General features: G+C 36.7%; 1 protein-coding gene and 1 non-coding gene across 2 annotated transcripts in view; one reads left to right on the forward strand and one right to left on the reverse strand.

Moving 5' to 3' along the window:
* Nucleotides 1–15,796, reverse strand: part of LOC122747705 (aldehyde oxidase 4-like) — a 138,978-nt gene that overhangs the window by 33,705 nt on the left and 89,477 nt on the right. The window contains exons 19-21 of the mRNA XM_043993587.1: nucleotides 14,444–14,540; nucleotides 10,598–10,719; nucleotides 8,432–8,565 (exon numbers count right to left, since the gene is read on the reverse strand). Of these exons, the coding sequence (XP_043849522.1) occupies nucleotides 8,432–8,565; nucleotides 10,598–10,719; nucleotides 14,444–14,540 (353 nt within the window). The remainder of the gene's footprint in view (nucleotides 1–8,431; nucleotides 8,566–10,597; nucleotides 10,720–14,443; nucleotides 14,541–15,796) is intronic.
* Nucleotides 627–730, forward strand: LOC122752200. The gene has a single exon (XR_006355991.1). It is a non-coding gene; the product is annotated as a U6 spliceosomal RNA (small nuclear RNA).

A 15,796-nucleotide genomic window follows, 5' to 3' on the forward strand; every position in this document is an offset into this window, starting at 1 on the left:
TTCTCATTGACCTAGAATTTGGGGCATTTGGCTACAATATTCCAGGTTGTTTTAATTTGGGGATTTCTTTCAGGAGGTGATAAGTGGGATTCTTTCAATGTCTATTTCAACCGCTGGTTCTAGGATATCATGGCAATTTTCCCTTACAATATCTTGATTTATGATGTCTAGGCTCTTTCTTTGATCGTGGTTTCAGGCAGTCCAATAATTCTTAAATTAACTCTCCTTGATATGTTTTCAAGTACAGTTGTTTCTTCAGTGACATATTTTATATTTGCTTTTATTTTTTCATTAGTTTGACTTTAATTTATCATTTCTTCATGTCTCATGGAGTCATTAGCTTCCACTTGCCCAATTTTAATTTTTAAGGAATAATTTTTTTAGTGAGCTTCTATACTTCTTTTTCCATTTAACTTATTATTTTCAAGGAATTCTTCCATTCAGTGAATTTTTGCCTCTTTTTCTATTTAACTAATTCCATTTTTAAGGCATTATTTTCTTTGATATTTTCATTGTGCCTCTTTTACCAAGATTTTGACTCTCATCATAATTTTCTTACTTCATTCTTATTTCTTTTCTAATTTTTCTTCTATATCTCTTATTTAATTTTTAAAATCCCTTTAATTGTGCTCACTTTGGCAGCACATATACTAAAAGTGGAACAATACAGAGATTAGTGTGGCCCCTGCACAAGGATGATATGCAGATTCATGAAGTGTACCATATTTTTTCACCAAAACAAAAAAAAATCATTTTAATCTCTTCTAGGAATTCTTACTGGGCTTGTGTCCAATTCACATTTTTTTTCTTTGAGGTCTTGCTAGTTTGTATTTACGTCATTGTCTTCTACTGAGTTTGATCTTCCCCGTTACCATAGTAGCTTTTTATGGTAAGGTTATTTTTTTGTTGTTTCCTCACTTCCCAGTCTATTTATTGACTTTTAGCTTTATGATAAAGTTGAGCTCTGCTCTTGTTGTGGAGTGGGGTAGGGGGTGGGGTACTGTTCCAAGCTTAAGGTTTCTTATACTGCTGCTTTCAGAACTAGTCCCGAGTTTCTGCAAGTTTTCAGTGCTTCCAAATTGGTAAGATCCAAGGTGAGCTATAGTCATGCTCTCCTAGTCTATGCTCTGGTCTTTACCCAGGAAGGAACTTGCTCCCCTTAAGTCACAAGTGCTAGTGTTTTCCTTGGCACTGGAACTATGATCAGGTCCCCACTTTTCTGCAATCACAAGCATTACTGCTCCCTTTTTTGCTTATATCTGAGACCAGGGCCCCTGCTACTTTTTGAGTGACCACAAGAACTCTTCTCTGTACTAGATCTGTGACAATGATCCATGCTTCCCTGTGGCCACAAATGTTAGTGTTCTCTTTTGACCTGGAACTGTGTCCAGGCAATACAACATGGCCTTGCATTCAGTGACTGCAAAGGGTCCCTTTTTATCTTTTTCTGACCAGTTTTCTGATCCTCTTATTGTCTCAGGGATAAAAGCACCTGAAGCTCAAGCTGCTGTAGTATCTGCTACTGTACCAGTTCCCTCAAAAGCCTTCTGTTGGTTTTACCAATGCTAGCACTGTGCTGTAGGCCAATCCCCCATCACACAGTGGTATCACAAACCTCTTTTGCTGACCTCCTAAATTGTCTTAATTTGGAAAAATGTCTCCACCTTTTGTTGACTCTGCTATTCCAGAATTCTATTTTTGGTGCCATTTTAAAGTTGTTTGGAGAGGAATGTTGGGAAAATTCAGCTGAATTCCTGCCTCAACCTTATGATCTTGGCTCCAGCTGAATTCCCCTACCTTTCAATGACACATGACTCCTCACCCACTTTCCTGTAGGATCTTCCCTTTCTAAGACCAAATAGGCCACTTTCTCCTCATTGCTAGCATTTTATTTTATGTAGGCACATTCCACACTCCTCTCTATATGCCTGCTCCTCTCTATCCTTTTAAGTATCTTCCCAGATTCTAATGTAGTTCCACCAAAAATTATTGACTCACCTGGAGGCAGGATCTCTTTAAGTTCTACTGATAATATCCCAGGTATTCCTCTTCATTGTTACCTCCACTAAATTTCTATATTGTCCCTTGTCTCCTTATACATGTTTAGAAAGAAATTTCTTAGTGATTTCTCTATTGTCACAGTGTTTCTGTTATTACACTTACCTTCTCAATCTGCCTACATTTCTATTATTGAAGATGTTAAAAATTAATTAATCTGGGGGGCAAAGCCAAGATGGCGGAGGAAGGATGTTAAACACACAGGGCTCCTGATGCAATCACCCCTAAAAATTGCAGTAAAGGAGCCCTTGGGGCAGAGAAACACACAGAGATTTGGACTTAGAGTTTTCTCCAGGTATAGATAGATTTCAGGGGGATGCGAATAAAGCCTAAGCCAGACTCCTACACAAGGAATTTGCCCCAGTGCCTCTGAATCAGCTGCAGTGCTAGCATCTTCTGGAACTGAGCATGCGATCAGGTTGAACGGCTGGCCGGGGCGGGGGGGGGGGCATAAGTGCAGGGGTACCAGTGGACTGGGGGGAAGGATTCGACTGTCCCACCCCAGTGGGCAACCAGGAAGAAATCCTGAGTAGCTGAAGACCCAGGTGGGGGAGGGGAGCAAGGGAGCAGACTCATCAGAAGCTGAGAACCACACCACAGAAAGCTTTGCTGGTTGATTGCTTAGTAAGTAGCCCTGGGATTATCTCCAGACGTGAGAACAGGCCAGGTGAGATTAAAACCTTCCCCGCCTCAACCCCAAACACCTGGGACCCTCTGAAGCTGAGAACAGGAGTGGAGCTGAGAAGCAGCCCACCCCCCCCCCACACACACACACCCCAGTGGAGAGTTTAAAATCAAATGAAAGCGAGGCCAGGGAGGCTGAGAAGAAACCCAATCACCCCCTGGGTTAGGCTGTAGCTTGAACACTGTGTCTTGGAAGTGGTGCTACACTTTAAGAAGGAGTTAAAAGCCAAGAAATAGTAAGCCAGGATGAGTAGGCAGAGAAAGCAGAAGACTATCGAAAACTTCTTTGGGGTAAGGTAGACCACAATACAACCTCAGAAGAAGAAGACAATAACAGGGTCAAAGCTCCAACATCCAAAGCTTCCAAGAAAAATATGAACTAGTCTCAGGCTATGGCAGCTCTCAAAAGGGACTTTGAAGAGAAAGTAGGAGAAATAGAAAGATGTAGAGAAAAGGAGGAAAGAATAGAAAGGGAAATGAGAGTGATGCAGGAGAGTCATGAGAAAAAAGTCAACAGTTTGAAAAGCCAAATGGAAAAGGAGATTAAAAAACTGTCTGATGAAAATAACTGCCTAAGAATTAGGATTGAACAAATGGAAGCTAGTGACCTTATGAGGAACCAAGACACAGTAAAGCAAATCCAATTGAATGAAAAAATTGAGGGCAATGTGAAATATCTCCTTGGAAAAACAGCTGACCTGGAAAATAAATCTAGGAAAGAGAATTTGAAAATCATTGGACAGCCTGAAAACTATGACCAAAACAAAATCGTAGACACCATCCTCCAAGAGATTATATGGGAAAATTGCCCTGATATTCTAGAAGTAGAAGCTAAAATAGAAATGGAAAGAATCCACCAATCACCTCCTGAAAGAGATCCTAAAAGGCAAACCTCCAGGAATATTATAGCCAAATTCCAAAACTCCCAGGTGAAGGAGAAAATACTGCAAGCAGCTAAAAAAAAGGAATTCAAATACTGTGGAGCTCCAATAAGGATAAAGCAAGATCTAGCCGCTTCTACATTAAAGGACCAAAGGGCATGGAATATGATATTCCAGAGGGCAAAGGAACTGGGACTACAGCCAAAAATCACATACCCAGCAAAACTGAGTATAATCTTTCAAAGACAAAAATGGGATTTCAATGAGAAAGAGGTCTTTCAAGCATTTGTGATGAAAAGACCTGAACTGAATAGAAAATTTGACTTTCAAATACAAGACCCTGGAGAAGCATTAGAAGGTAAACAGGAAAAAGACTTCATGAGGGATATTAAAAGATCAAACCATTTACATTCCTACATGGGAAGACAATACTTTGAAATCATAAGAATTATCTTATTAAGAAGTTCACAGAAGACACAGGTCTTAACTGAATATGAAGGGATGATATCTGTAAAGCATTTATGTTTTGTTCTTTGTGGGGCAGACAGGGTGGGGTGTCTAATGTCTGGGGCTGGATTTGAGCTTGGGACCTCCTGGATCCAGGGCTGGTGCTTTGTCCACTGTGTCACCTAACTAATCCATTATGACATCATTAAAATAGGATTGAGGTGTAGTAGGAATAAACTGGGAGAGGGAGAAGGGGAGAGATGGTCTGGGGAGAGGTAGTTCACATGAAGGAAACAAGAAAAAAAGCTTATGGAGGAGAGCAGAAGAGGGGGAAGGAGTTGGGGAGTGAGTGAACCTTAATATCATCAAAATTGGCTCAAAGGAGGACTAACATACATACTCAAATAGGTATAGTAATATATTTTTTGCCCTGAGGGAGGGGAGGGGGAAAAGGGGAGGGGGGAAGAAGGGAAGGAGGAAAGGGCAGATTGGGGGAGAGAGCAGTAAAAAGCAAAACACTTTCAAGGAAGATGAAGATGTTCTGCATTACTGCACCAGTATGACATATTGAATTGCTTGATCTCATAGGGAGGGTTGAGGAGGGAGGGAGGAAGAAAAATTTAGAACACAGAATTAGCTCAGGGACCCTGATCTCATTGGAGTAGGCTCATGGAGGGAATAGATTTCATACCCAATTGGGAGGAGTAATCTATTTAACCCTACAGCAAAGTAGGAGGGGAAGAGAATAAGGAAGGAAGGGTGAAAAAGAGTTCAGAGTGAGGGAGAGGATAGTCAGAAGTAAAACACTTTTGAGGAGGAATAGGTAAAAAGAAAATAGAGTAAATGTCATGGGAAGGGAGTGGGATGGAGGGAAATAGTTATGGTGATTGATTATAATGGCAAAACATATGATACCTACTTTGCTGGGAATAAAATAAAGAAAAAATTATTTCACTTTGGATATTTATTTATGAATTAAAGAAAAATTATGCAAAATCAAAAAATAATTAATTAATCCTGTAGTTCTGGTTTTCTTTCTAAAAATATTTCAAATACCTCTTTATTATCAAATGTACACCTTTTTTCATTTGTGGTTAGGCTCAGATTTTGAGCTCTATTGCTCTTAAGAACACATTGTTCCATTTTCTCCTATATTTTCAGGTATGTGAGAAATATCACATTATTCTAATAAGTATCACATTATTCTAATTATTAAGTATTCTAATAAGTATCACATTATTCTAATTTCCTTCCCTTTGTATTTGAAGGTCTGCCTTCTCATCATTTATAGAGCTTTTTTCTTCTGAATTGAATTGCTAAATTTAAATACTATGTGCCATAGAGTCTGCAGTCAGGAATTTTTCCTAGAAGTTGTCTATAAATTATTTCAATTGGTATATCATTTTCTATGTTCAGAAGTTCTGGCCAATTCTTTTCTATTATTTCCTGCATTATGGTATTCAGGATGTTTTGTCATGTGGTGTTCTCATAGAAAATGATGTTCCTAAGGTTTTCTATCCTGTTAAGATCAGTATGTTTTACTTCCATAGTGAACACTTCTTTTAATGTTACTGGGTTTGTTGTTTTGTTTTGTTTGCTTTTCCTTTTCTAGATTGTCCTCCATATTAAAATATTTTTATTCCCAATTTATTATTCTTTCTTTTGATTCTTTGGTGAGACAGCACTATAGATTCAAACTTTTCTACTATGTACATCATATTTCTGTGCAGGAAATACATTCTTCTCTCATAATACTCATTTGTCTTTTGAATCATTTAGGAACTCTTTCAAACTACTCAGAAACAGTATGTTGTGGTGACATATTCTCCTCACATTCCAAGAGATTCTCTATTTCATGAAAGATGAGATAAATTTCCTTTGTTCTGCAATACTTATTCACAGGTTATCAAACTACTTTACTAGATCTAGAGGCCATATTTCCTTCTGTTGTTTACCATTTTGATCAATTTACTTATTTTCTTTTTTGTTTTGTTTTGTTTTGTGTTTTTATGGGTTATGAGGTGGTTTTCAAGTTGTTTGGAGAGAAATTTGGGAGGGCTTCAAAAGGTTCCTTCCTTATGCCACTGTCTTGGCACCTGAAATCCAAGGTCATTCTTAAAGCATGTATAAAATTTTCTCTTGGTTCTACACATTTTGCTCTTTTTTTTCATGACTGGTGAAGAAATTTCTTTCTTTTTTTTTTTTTTTGAGGGGCACTGAGGGTTAAGTAACTTGCCAAAGGTCACACAACTAGTGTGTCAAATTTTGAACTCAGGTATTCCTGAATCCAGGGCTTTATCAACTGCACCACCTAGCTGCCCCTATTTACTTATTTTCAAGGTTTTTTCTTCTTGCTGAGATCTTCAGTAGTTTCAGTCTCCACCCCTGTCCCTGCCAACTTTCCCTTATTCACTTTCTGGCTGACCCCTCTGATAATGTTTTCTTTAGGGGCCATATCTCAAAGTGTCTCACCCTCCTCCCATGCCCCATAATTCACTGTTCACCAGCCTAGGTCTCTGTCCCAAGTGACTTGCAAGTGATCAGAATTGGTCCCTGTTGGGTGCTATATTCTTTCCCTTAAGTTTAGTGGATTATTCATCAGCACCTCCCTGCCATGCGCATGCATCATGTCTTGTCCTGGTGACCTGTCCCACTTTTTCTGTTCCTCAATTCTCTAACACAGAACTAGCAATTTAAGGCTTTGCAGTGCTAGTGCTACAGGGTTGCAGTCTTCCAAAAGTTTTTGTTCCTGAATATCCGTGATCTACAAGGCAGTTTATAGTCAAAGCCTCCACAGAAGGGAGATAGTCGGTGCTAAGGGAGTGAGTTTTTTTTGTAAGTCTGTGCCATGTTCTTGGTTGTGCTAGTGCAGTCTCACTGCCTATAGCATGGGAAATTAGGGATGCTATGCTGAGTAAGCTCAGTATCAGTAAGCATTAATTCATGGCTTTTGGTGTGGTGAGGGAATGACCATCTTTTGGAGTCTGGACCATGGAGATAGCTTAGGTTGCTTCATCTGCCATGCAAAATTTCTGTTTTAGAAAGATTTGAGAGATTTGGGGGGGGGGGTAGGCAGTGTCAGAGAAAATGTTTAGTCCTCTATCCTCTTATTCACAACTCAGAAAGATGTCTCAGAAACTATTTTCACTGAATACTAAAGACTCCATTTTGGTTCCCATTTTTCTATTTGCATGTGTGTGAATGTGTGTTTCTCCTCTGAACTTCAGCCCTATTTTCTTCTCTATTTTCTGTGTCTAATTGTGCTGTGTGTAAATTGCTGTTGGTAAAAACTAAGAGCAAGGATAATTTTTCCAAAGGAGTCATACAAAAGAATCAACTATCTCTTTGATAAACACAATTTCTTAGTTGTCAACATTTCTCAATATGATCAACATAAAGTTTAAGTTTATATTCTTAATAAATTTGCTTTTATTTCAAGGAAGAAAGTATATGAGTGTGACATGTTGGAAACAATCTACCTATATGCACAATCCAACTCCTACTTCACTGACTCAAAAAGATTCCAAGTTTTTTATCCTCCTATTCTATATGTGTGTAAAAGCAGCAAATATCCACCGTAGAAGCAGCCTTATTAATATCGCAATGGATACTCCCATGCTTTTTCTTTTATATTCTGATGTCTATAACGTATTATAGAAAATGACAAATGCATTCAGGAAGCTGTAGTTAGAGAGACCATTGGTGATTCTTAGAAACTTTGTTAAGTCCCTTTCCACTTCCAAAAATTAAAACACACACACACACACACACACACACACACACACACACTGCTAACACTGCAAATCCAAGAGGACCCATGGCCAAGCATTTCCATGTCCTCTGAATTATTTATTGTTTTGTTGATAAACTTTATAATATAGTATTGTTTTCCATTCCAAATTATTTTTATGAATTAAAAAATACAATTTTGGGTAGAAACAAGCAAAGTTCAATATTTTGAAGATAATGATAGGTGAAATATGCTTAATAAAAATGCCTGGATAGAAATTAAGGAAAACTAAAAAATCATATTTAGTACTATATTTTTTCATATTGATAATGATAGCATTTATATAGTGCTATCAGGTTTCCAAAGCACCTATTATATCACTTGATCCTCACAACTACCCATGGAGATAGATACAATTATTATCTCTATTTTACAGATGAGGAAACCAAAGCATTAAATGTTTAAGTGATTTACCCAGGGTTACATAATTATTAAGTATCTAAGGCAGGATTTGAACTCAAGTTTTCCTGACTCCAGGTTCATTGGTATCTCCACTGAACCACATAGCTTCCCCTGACTGAGCCTTTAATATGAATAATTATTAGTTTGTTTAGTTACAAGAAAACCTTACTTGTGAGCAGCCACTGCAGCAACAGCTCCCAGCAGGGCAGGCTTGGATACTTTCCCTCCGAAGGCTCCACCAGTTCGTTTCATGTGGCACATGATCCTGTTCCCTGGGACACCCAAGGTAGCAGCTATCATGTTCTGCAAGAGGAAGTGCCTAGTTTTTGTGATGGCCCAATTTAAGTTTTATAGATAAGATGAAATTGAGAATAATAACTAGACAAGTCGGTCAGTTGACAAGTCTTTATTAAGTACTTGCTACATCCTAAGCATCTTGCTAACTTCTAGAGTTACAAAGAAAGCAAAAGTATGGTCACTACCTCCCCCCCTCCCCCAGAATAAAACATTGTAAAGGGGGAGACAAAAAGGACTAACTATGCTCAAAATATTTTCAGTGTAAATGAAAGGGAACACTGGAGGGAAGGTGTTAGCAATTAAAGGTAGGTCTGGAAAGACCTCCTGCAAAAAGGGGGATTTTAGCTAAGTCTTTAGGAGTTCAAGGAAGCTAAGATGTGGAAGTGAGAAGAGAGGGCATTCTAGGTATAAGAGATGGTCTGGGAAAAGCTACAGTCAGGAGATGTAGAGTCTTTCCTGTTCAGGGATCAGCCAGTGATGCTGGATTGTAGGAAGAAGTCATATTGTGAAAGTCCTTAAACATCAAATAGAACATTTTACATTTGATTCCAGAGGAAAGAGTGAATCACTGGAAATTATTGGTGTTGGTCTATTGAAGAGAAAGACATGTTAAGACCTGAACTTTAGGATGATCACTTTGTGAGCTGAGTGGAAACTAAGTAGGAATACCAGTTAGAAGGTGATTGCAGTAGTTGAAGCATGAAGGCCTAAATCAGGGCTAAGGCTGTGTGAATGTCAGAAGGGGACATATATAGAAATGTGAGGGTAGAAACAACAAAACTTGAAAATACATTAGATATAGATTGGCTATATAGGGTATGTGTAAGTAAAGAGTTAAAGATGACATCAAGGTTGTGAACATGGGTGACTGAGAATGCCCGTGTCCTATAGAATAATAAGGAAGTTAAGAAGATGCAAGTGTTGGAGAGTGGGGGGAGAGAAGACAAGTTCTATTTTGGATATATAATATTTTTGCCAAGTAAATTAAATTATTTCATTGAAAAGAAAAGCCAATAAGCAAATAGACAATGAAGATGAATTATAAATCATAACTTACTGAAAGTTAAATCTAATGTCATTTATTTCTGTAGTAAAAGCTGAAATTTTCAACTCAGGAAAACCAACTAACACATAAAAAAGTCTGACATAATTTGTAGTGTTTATCACCCAGGGTCTCCAACCTGGGCTAATAATGGGAAAGGTATATCTTTATATTAGTTCTTTGATATTAAGCTTGGCATTTATAATTTCATAGCATTCAGTTTTGCTTTTATAGTTGCCTTTTTAAAATTTACATTGTTGTGATAACTGTTTATATTTTTTCCTGAGTCTGTTCACTTATACAGGTCTAAAATTTAATATGTGATGGAAATACAGGTATAATTTTCTTTAATGTGAAGTTATGATTATCAGCTACAATTATTTTTGCTACATCTGCTTCTGCATAAAATGATATGAGACAAATGCCTCTTTGAGAGGAAATGAATGTAGTAGAAGTATTTTCATCTGTTACTGAAGCATTATTACATCCCATAAAACAGAATGATGCAGATTATTAAGTCAAATAGAGTTGGTCTAAAACTCTAAATCAAGTTCATATATCATATTTTCACACATCCATAATTGGCTAATGTAAAAAAGTTATGCATGCATCAGCAATCAAACCAATTATTGGGAAAGGATCTTTCAAGCAATAATGCAGATTTTTCAGTTTGTTTCCTTTTAACTTAGTTGAGGTAAAGTTCTGTATAATCAGGTTCTTGGGGAGATATAGAACCTAGTCCTAGGATTTGGGAGTGTAGGAAACTTTCTGATTGTTTTATCTTATTTTTAAAATCTTATTTTTATGTCCTATTTTTAAAATCCTGAATTTCACCAGTAGGCAATGTACTAGAGAGGAAGATGATGTGGTATCCAAATACCATGGAACCATTATGCCCTGTCTACGATGATATTGTGGTGGAAGCCATCAAATAAACTTATGCATACCCCCCCCAAAAGGAAGAAGACATAGCTTTCTGAAAATATTCCATTTTACCTGAACATGGGTTGGAAACTGTGTTCCTGTGTATATCACCATATCTTTATCTTCTGTTGGGAAAACCAGGACGGTTTGTGTTTCCATATAGAAATGTTCTTGCCCTTCAACATGGACTTCATCTATTAGAATCATAAGGAAAAGAAAATCTTTACTGGGTCATAAGCATTTATTATTTTCATTCTATACAGAGAAACCTACATTACCTTAGAACAGTTTATTTCTTTTGATTTAAAACAATATTTTCTAGTTCTGACTCCATCTTTAACTAGCTCTCTGACTTGGGACAAAAGACATAGACCCTCTGCGACTCAATTTTCCTATCTATAAAGTGTAGATATGGGTCTGGATGATTTCTAAGGTCCTTTCCAGCTCTAACATTCTTCGAATTCATGGTAATAATAGATTCTTACCTTGATTTAAAAACAGGTTAACCATGAACTTCAAAGAGATTCCTAGAGATTTTAGAGATGTTTGTGAACTTGTATGGGGAAAAATTTTACAATTTTCTTGAATTGCAATTGATTTTCTTTGTAATTCTGTGTTTTTTATTTTATGCATTTAAAAGCAATATTCTAAAACAGGTCCATAGGCTACGTTAGATTGCCAAAGGGCAGTTCATGACATACACAAAAATTTAAGAAGCTCTGATACAAACTGTTAATCCCATCACTAACCATCTTTGATGAGAACTAACCCTAACTTTCTAAAAAAGTGTTTGGTTAGCTTCATCAGAATAGAAATACTTCCTTGAGAATTTATGATTTTCCTGCTCTGTACTCGTAACTTTTATGCAAACTAAAAAAAAATCTTTACAGTCTTTCCTCTTCTTTTCTTTTGTAAATGGCATACTATTGTCTCCTGTAATTACTTTAGAAATGATCAAATCACTTTCTAAAACATATAGACATTAAAGCTATTGATCTATAATTATAATTCTAGTGATATTTCCGATCTGATGTTTAACATTTATTCTTCTTCTTGAAACAGAGGGGTTTGTGACTTCAGTAGGAAAATTGTATCTGACAATGGTATCTTTCTTTGATGAGATGTCTCATTCTTCTCCTGGGAAATACCCGAATTCTTGCATTTCATATTTTGTTTCCTATATGTACTTTCAGGACTGCTATTCATTCATATAGGGAATATTTTATTCTCTGTCGTATTAAAGCATTTCACCATGAATATCAACTTGGGCCTCCTTAACTGAAAAGGAATTCTTTTTGTCACACATTCCCAATTTTTGTAGGATACTTGTGCTCTTATAGGAGTTAAGTCCCACTTAGGTAAAATTAGTCCCAGAACCAGGAAGCATTTCCTTTCAGTATAAATCATTCTATTATTTGAGAATGTTGTTTGGTAAACTCCTGCAAAGGTAACATTATAATAGAGTTTAATACACACACATTTATGTTTGGCATAATGTTTGAGTTATTCCTATGTTGTCTATGTTCCTGATTTCTTTTAAAAGGCATCAAAGTTAGATTGAATTGCATGTTTATGAGCCTAACTATTCAGAGATGCCAGCTAAGTATTTTTTAGTTAATTTTTTTCAATTAACAAAGAAAAAATATTTTCTCTTCCTATATCCCCAACTTAAAAAAAAGATAAAAAGATAAAGCAAAACCCTTCTAAGAAATGTATATAGTCAAATAAAACAAATTCCTTTATCGGCCACATCCAAAACATATATGTCCTAATCTATACCCGAGGTTAATTTGTTAAATTTTTAAAATATCTGAGTCAATGGGCATAGCTTTGAGATGGAGTGAGCTAAAGTTATTTCTTATGTACTTTTAGTCTTTAAGCAATGCTATAAAAAAATGGGCCATTAGATTCTCTTTTCTCCCTCTTGGATTTCAGCTTATCAGTTTTGTGGATGGGAGGCACGCTGAATCTTAAATTTAGAATACATTGGTTTGTTTTAGTTTTATTGTTGACTTGAAAGCCTTTTTATGGACAACACAAGTGAAAAAGAAAGTGAAATTTAGTCCATGTTATTGATACCTCTACTGGTTAGGAATAGCATACAGTTGAATAAAAATTATATCTAAAGTAGGAACAAGAGTTTAAGAAGCCTCAAAGCACATACATTTTTCTTCTAGGACATTGTCCTTAGAGAAAATGACTGAAGTAGGGTCACTCATTTTGTATTTATTTACATATATTAATGAACCAACAACAATCCTGCCATTATAATTTCCACATTGTTCAGAAAAATGGTCATGTAAAGCTGATTTTCAGGAACTGCCCAAATTATGGATAAGATGTATGTATGTATGTGTGTGTGTATACATGTATATTTATGTCTTTATATATACATGTACACATATATGTATATGTGCATACACGCATATGCATATTTATATAGTTTAGATGTATGTACTCTACTATGGTATATGATTGTCTGGATGGGAAAACTGCCAGAAAGCATTTTTTAGGGATTAGATGTTCTGGTCAGATGATTTGGAAATAACTAAACCTCCATTTCCTTGACCTTTAGGATGGATTTGAACTGCAGTCACTGAAAGAGAATGACACGTTTGAATGGGGAGGAGTTGATTGTCTCTTGCAAGGTGATATCTTCTAAAACTAGCAAAACAAAAATATCTGTATCACAAAGTTTCTTTCTCTAGACCATGAAAATCAAAGGAAAAACAACAACAGTAATCACCAGCCTATATTTGTAGTCCTAACCAGAGTCTCATCTATATTCTGTACACATCTGCTAAGGAGAGAATAATGTCAAAGTGAGTATAATGGGGCAGGGGTGCAGTCTATAAACCTGAGTGTATTTCATGGATTTCCAGATAGAATTTGGCAAACCACTAAAGCAGGGAATTTTGGACAGCATTTGATAGCTATGATGAGAGACAGCATAATGAACCAGGAACATTTGATAGTATTAGGAGCTTTGGGTTCAAATTTTGACTCCATCATGGATTATTAGCTTTGCAATTTATTTATAAGTAATTTTATCTTTCTGAACTTCAGTCTTTTCAGCCACAGAATCGGTATAATAACACCATCCTTATATATCATAATAAAATCACTTGGTAAATATTAATAAATTGAATTACATAATAGTTCCCTACATTGTATTTGTTGATTAAGTCAGTTTGGTATAATGGACAGAGTCTTAGCCTAGGAGTTAGGAAGAACTGGGATCAAAATCTTTCTCTGATATACTTACTGCCTGTATAACCCTGGACATGTTGTTCAACCTCCATATGCTTTACATAATAATTTGCAAAACAATTGTTGATCTCTTTACTTTTTTTTTTTTTTTTGGTGAGGGAATTGGGTTTAAGTGACTTGCCCAGAGTCACACAGCTAGTTAGTGTCAAGTGTCTGAGGCTGGATTTGAACTCAGGTCCTCCTGAATCCAGAGCCAGTGCTTTATCCACTGTGCCACCTAGCTGCCCCTGATCTCCTTACTCTTAAGCTTCTTATATACATCAAATCACATTCCCAGATTCAAAAAATGATTGTATTGAATACTGTTGACCACACCTCCTCATGGATTTCATGATTGTGCTGTCTTCTGGTTCTTTTCTTACAAATAATAGTGTTTCTTCATCTCCTTTCCTGCCTCCATGTTTTGCACCCTAGTCATATTCCCCACTTTCCCAATCATGAATAACTGACAAAAATTTGTCCTGAGCCTTTTTCTGTTTTCTCTCAGTACCCAGGTTTCATGGTTTCAATGCTCATTTCTATACATATTACTTTCAGATTGATATATCCAGACCCAATCTCTCTCCTAATTTGCTGTTCATATTACTACCTCTCTGAAGAACATCTGCAAGTTTCCCAACCCCAATTAAAAAAAAAAATTTAACTTACCTTCAATTATATCATCTACATATTTAAATGCTTTGTCTACATTTCCTTTTTCTATTTTCTTCTCTTTAAATAAAAAGGAATTATGTTTTATGGCTTCCTGTGGAGAGAACAATAAAAAGATATACTAATATTTTTAAGAGGAGTTTTATTAATTTTTTTTTAGTGAGGCAATTAGGGTTAAGTGACTTGCCCAGGGTCACACAGCTAGTAAGTGTTAAATGTCTGAGGCCGGATTTGAACTCAGGTACTCCTGACTCTAGGGTCAGTGCTCTATCCACTGTGCCACCTAGCTGCCCCCAAGAGGAGTTTTAATACCATTAGCTGTCCTTCCCTCAAATCCCTACGGAACTATTTCATTGACAAAAAGTAAACAGGGGTATGATTTTGATTAGTTCATAAACATAATTTACTTCATTTACTCATTCCATGGACTTATTGAGTACCTACTCAGGGAAGAGGACTTGAAAGATTACAAAAGAAATCAGTACGTATTCTCAAGGAGCTGTTATCATGTAATGTCACAAATACCCCATGCCCTAGGTCACCTTGTGGTACCCCACTGTACCTCAGGCAATCTTTTCCCAAAAGAAGTAGATGAAGCTCAGAAAACCAGTGATTCGGATAAGATGCATGTTACAGAATCTAATTTTTCAGGGCCTAATCACCACTGTTTCCACTGGTATTTATACTACACAGTGCCAGTAGGCCTTCCCTCTGTCTTCCTTCTTCTTCTTGCCCCTTACTCCTAGTTTTGTCAGATTTGGGATCTGAACTTTTAGTTTCTTACTTTTCTTGGCATGATCCACGCCAGGTATCCATTACGAGATAATCTTTACCACAGCCCAATTCACTCTCTAACTCTTTCCTGTAGGGGAGGGATTCATTACCTGGGCATATTCTTTCTTTTTTCTTTCCTGATTTGCAGTCATTTGAGGTGTGCCAGGTGGGTTATAAAAATCCACAAAGATTTCTGTCTAACAGAGATGCCCCAAATCCTGCAGGTTTCTAGCCAGTCTTCCCAATAATCATCATGAAAAGCTTTATATTTCCATTTATCAGTGGGAAAAGCCCTGGCTTTGAAACTAGTTGACACAGATTTCAAATACCTATCTCTGTTTCTCTCTGTCTCTCTCTGTCTCTCTCTCTCTCTCTTTTAGGGCAAATCATTTAATCTTCCTGGAGTTTCCCCATCTTTAAAAATGAGAAAGTTAGACTAGCTGTCCTCTAGGGTCCCTTCAACCTACAAACTTATGCTGCAATTGAACAGTTGGTTCTGTGAACTCCATGATATGCCTAGGACTGTTTACCAAAATTGTAAAAAGCCCTCTGCAATTTTGGACTCTACTTATAGCA

This window comes from Dromiciops gliroides, chromosome 3 (genome assembly GCF_019393635.1).
Source record: "Dromiciops gliroides isolate mDroGli1 chromosome 3, mDroGli1.pri, whole genome shotgun sequence".
Classification (NCBI taxonomy): Eukaryota; Metazoa; Chordata; class Mammalia; order Microbiotheria; family Microbiotheriidae; genus Dromiciops; species Dromiciops gliroides.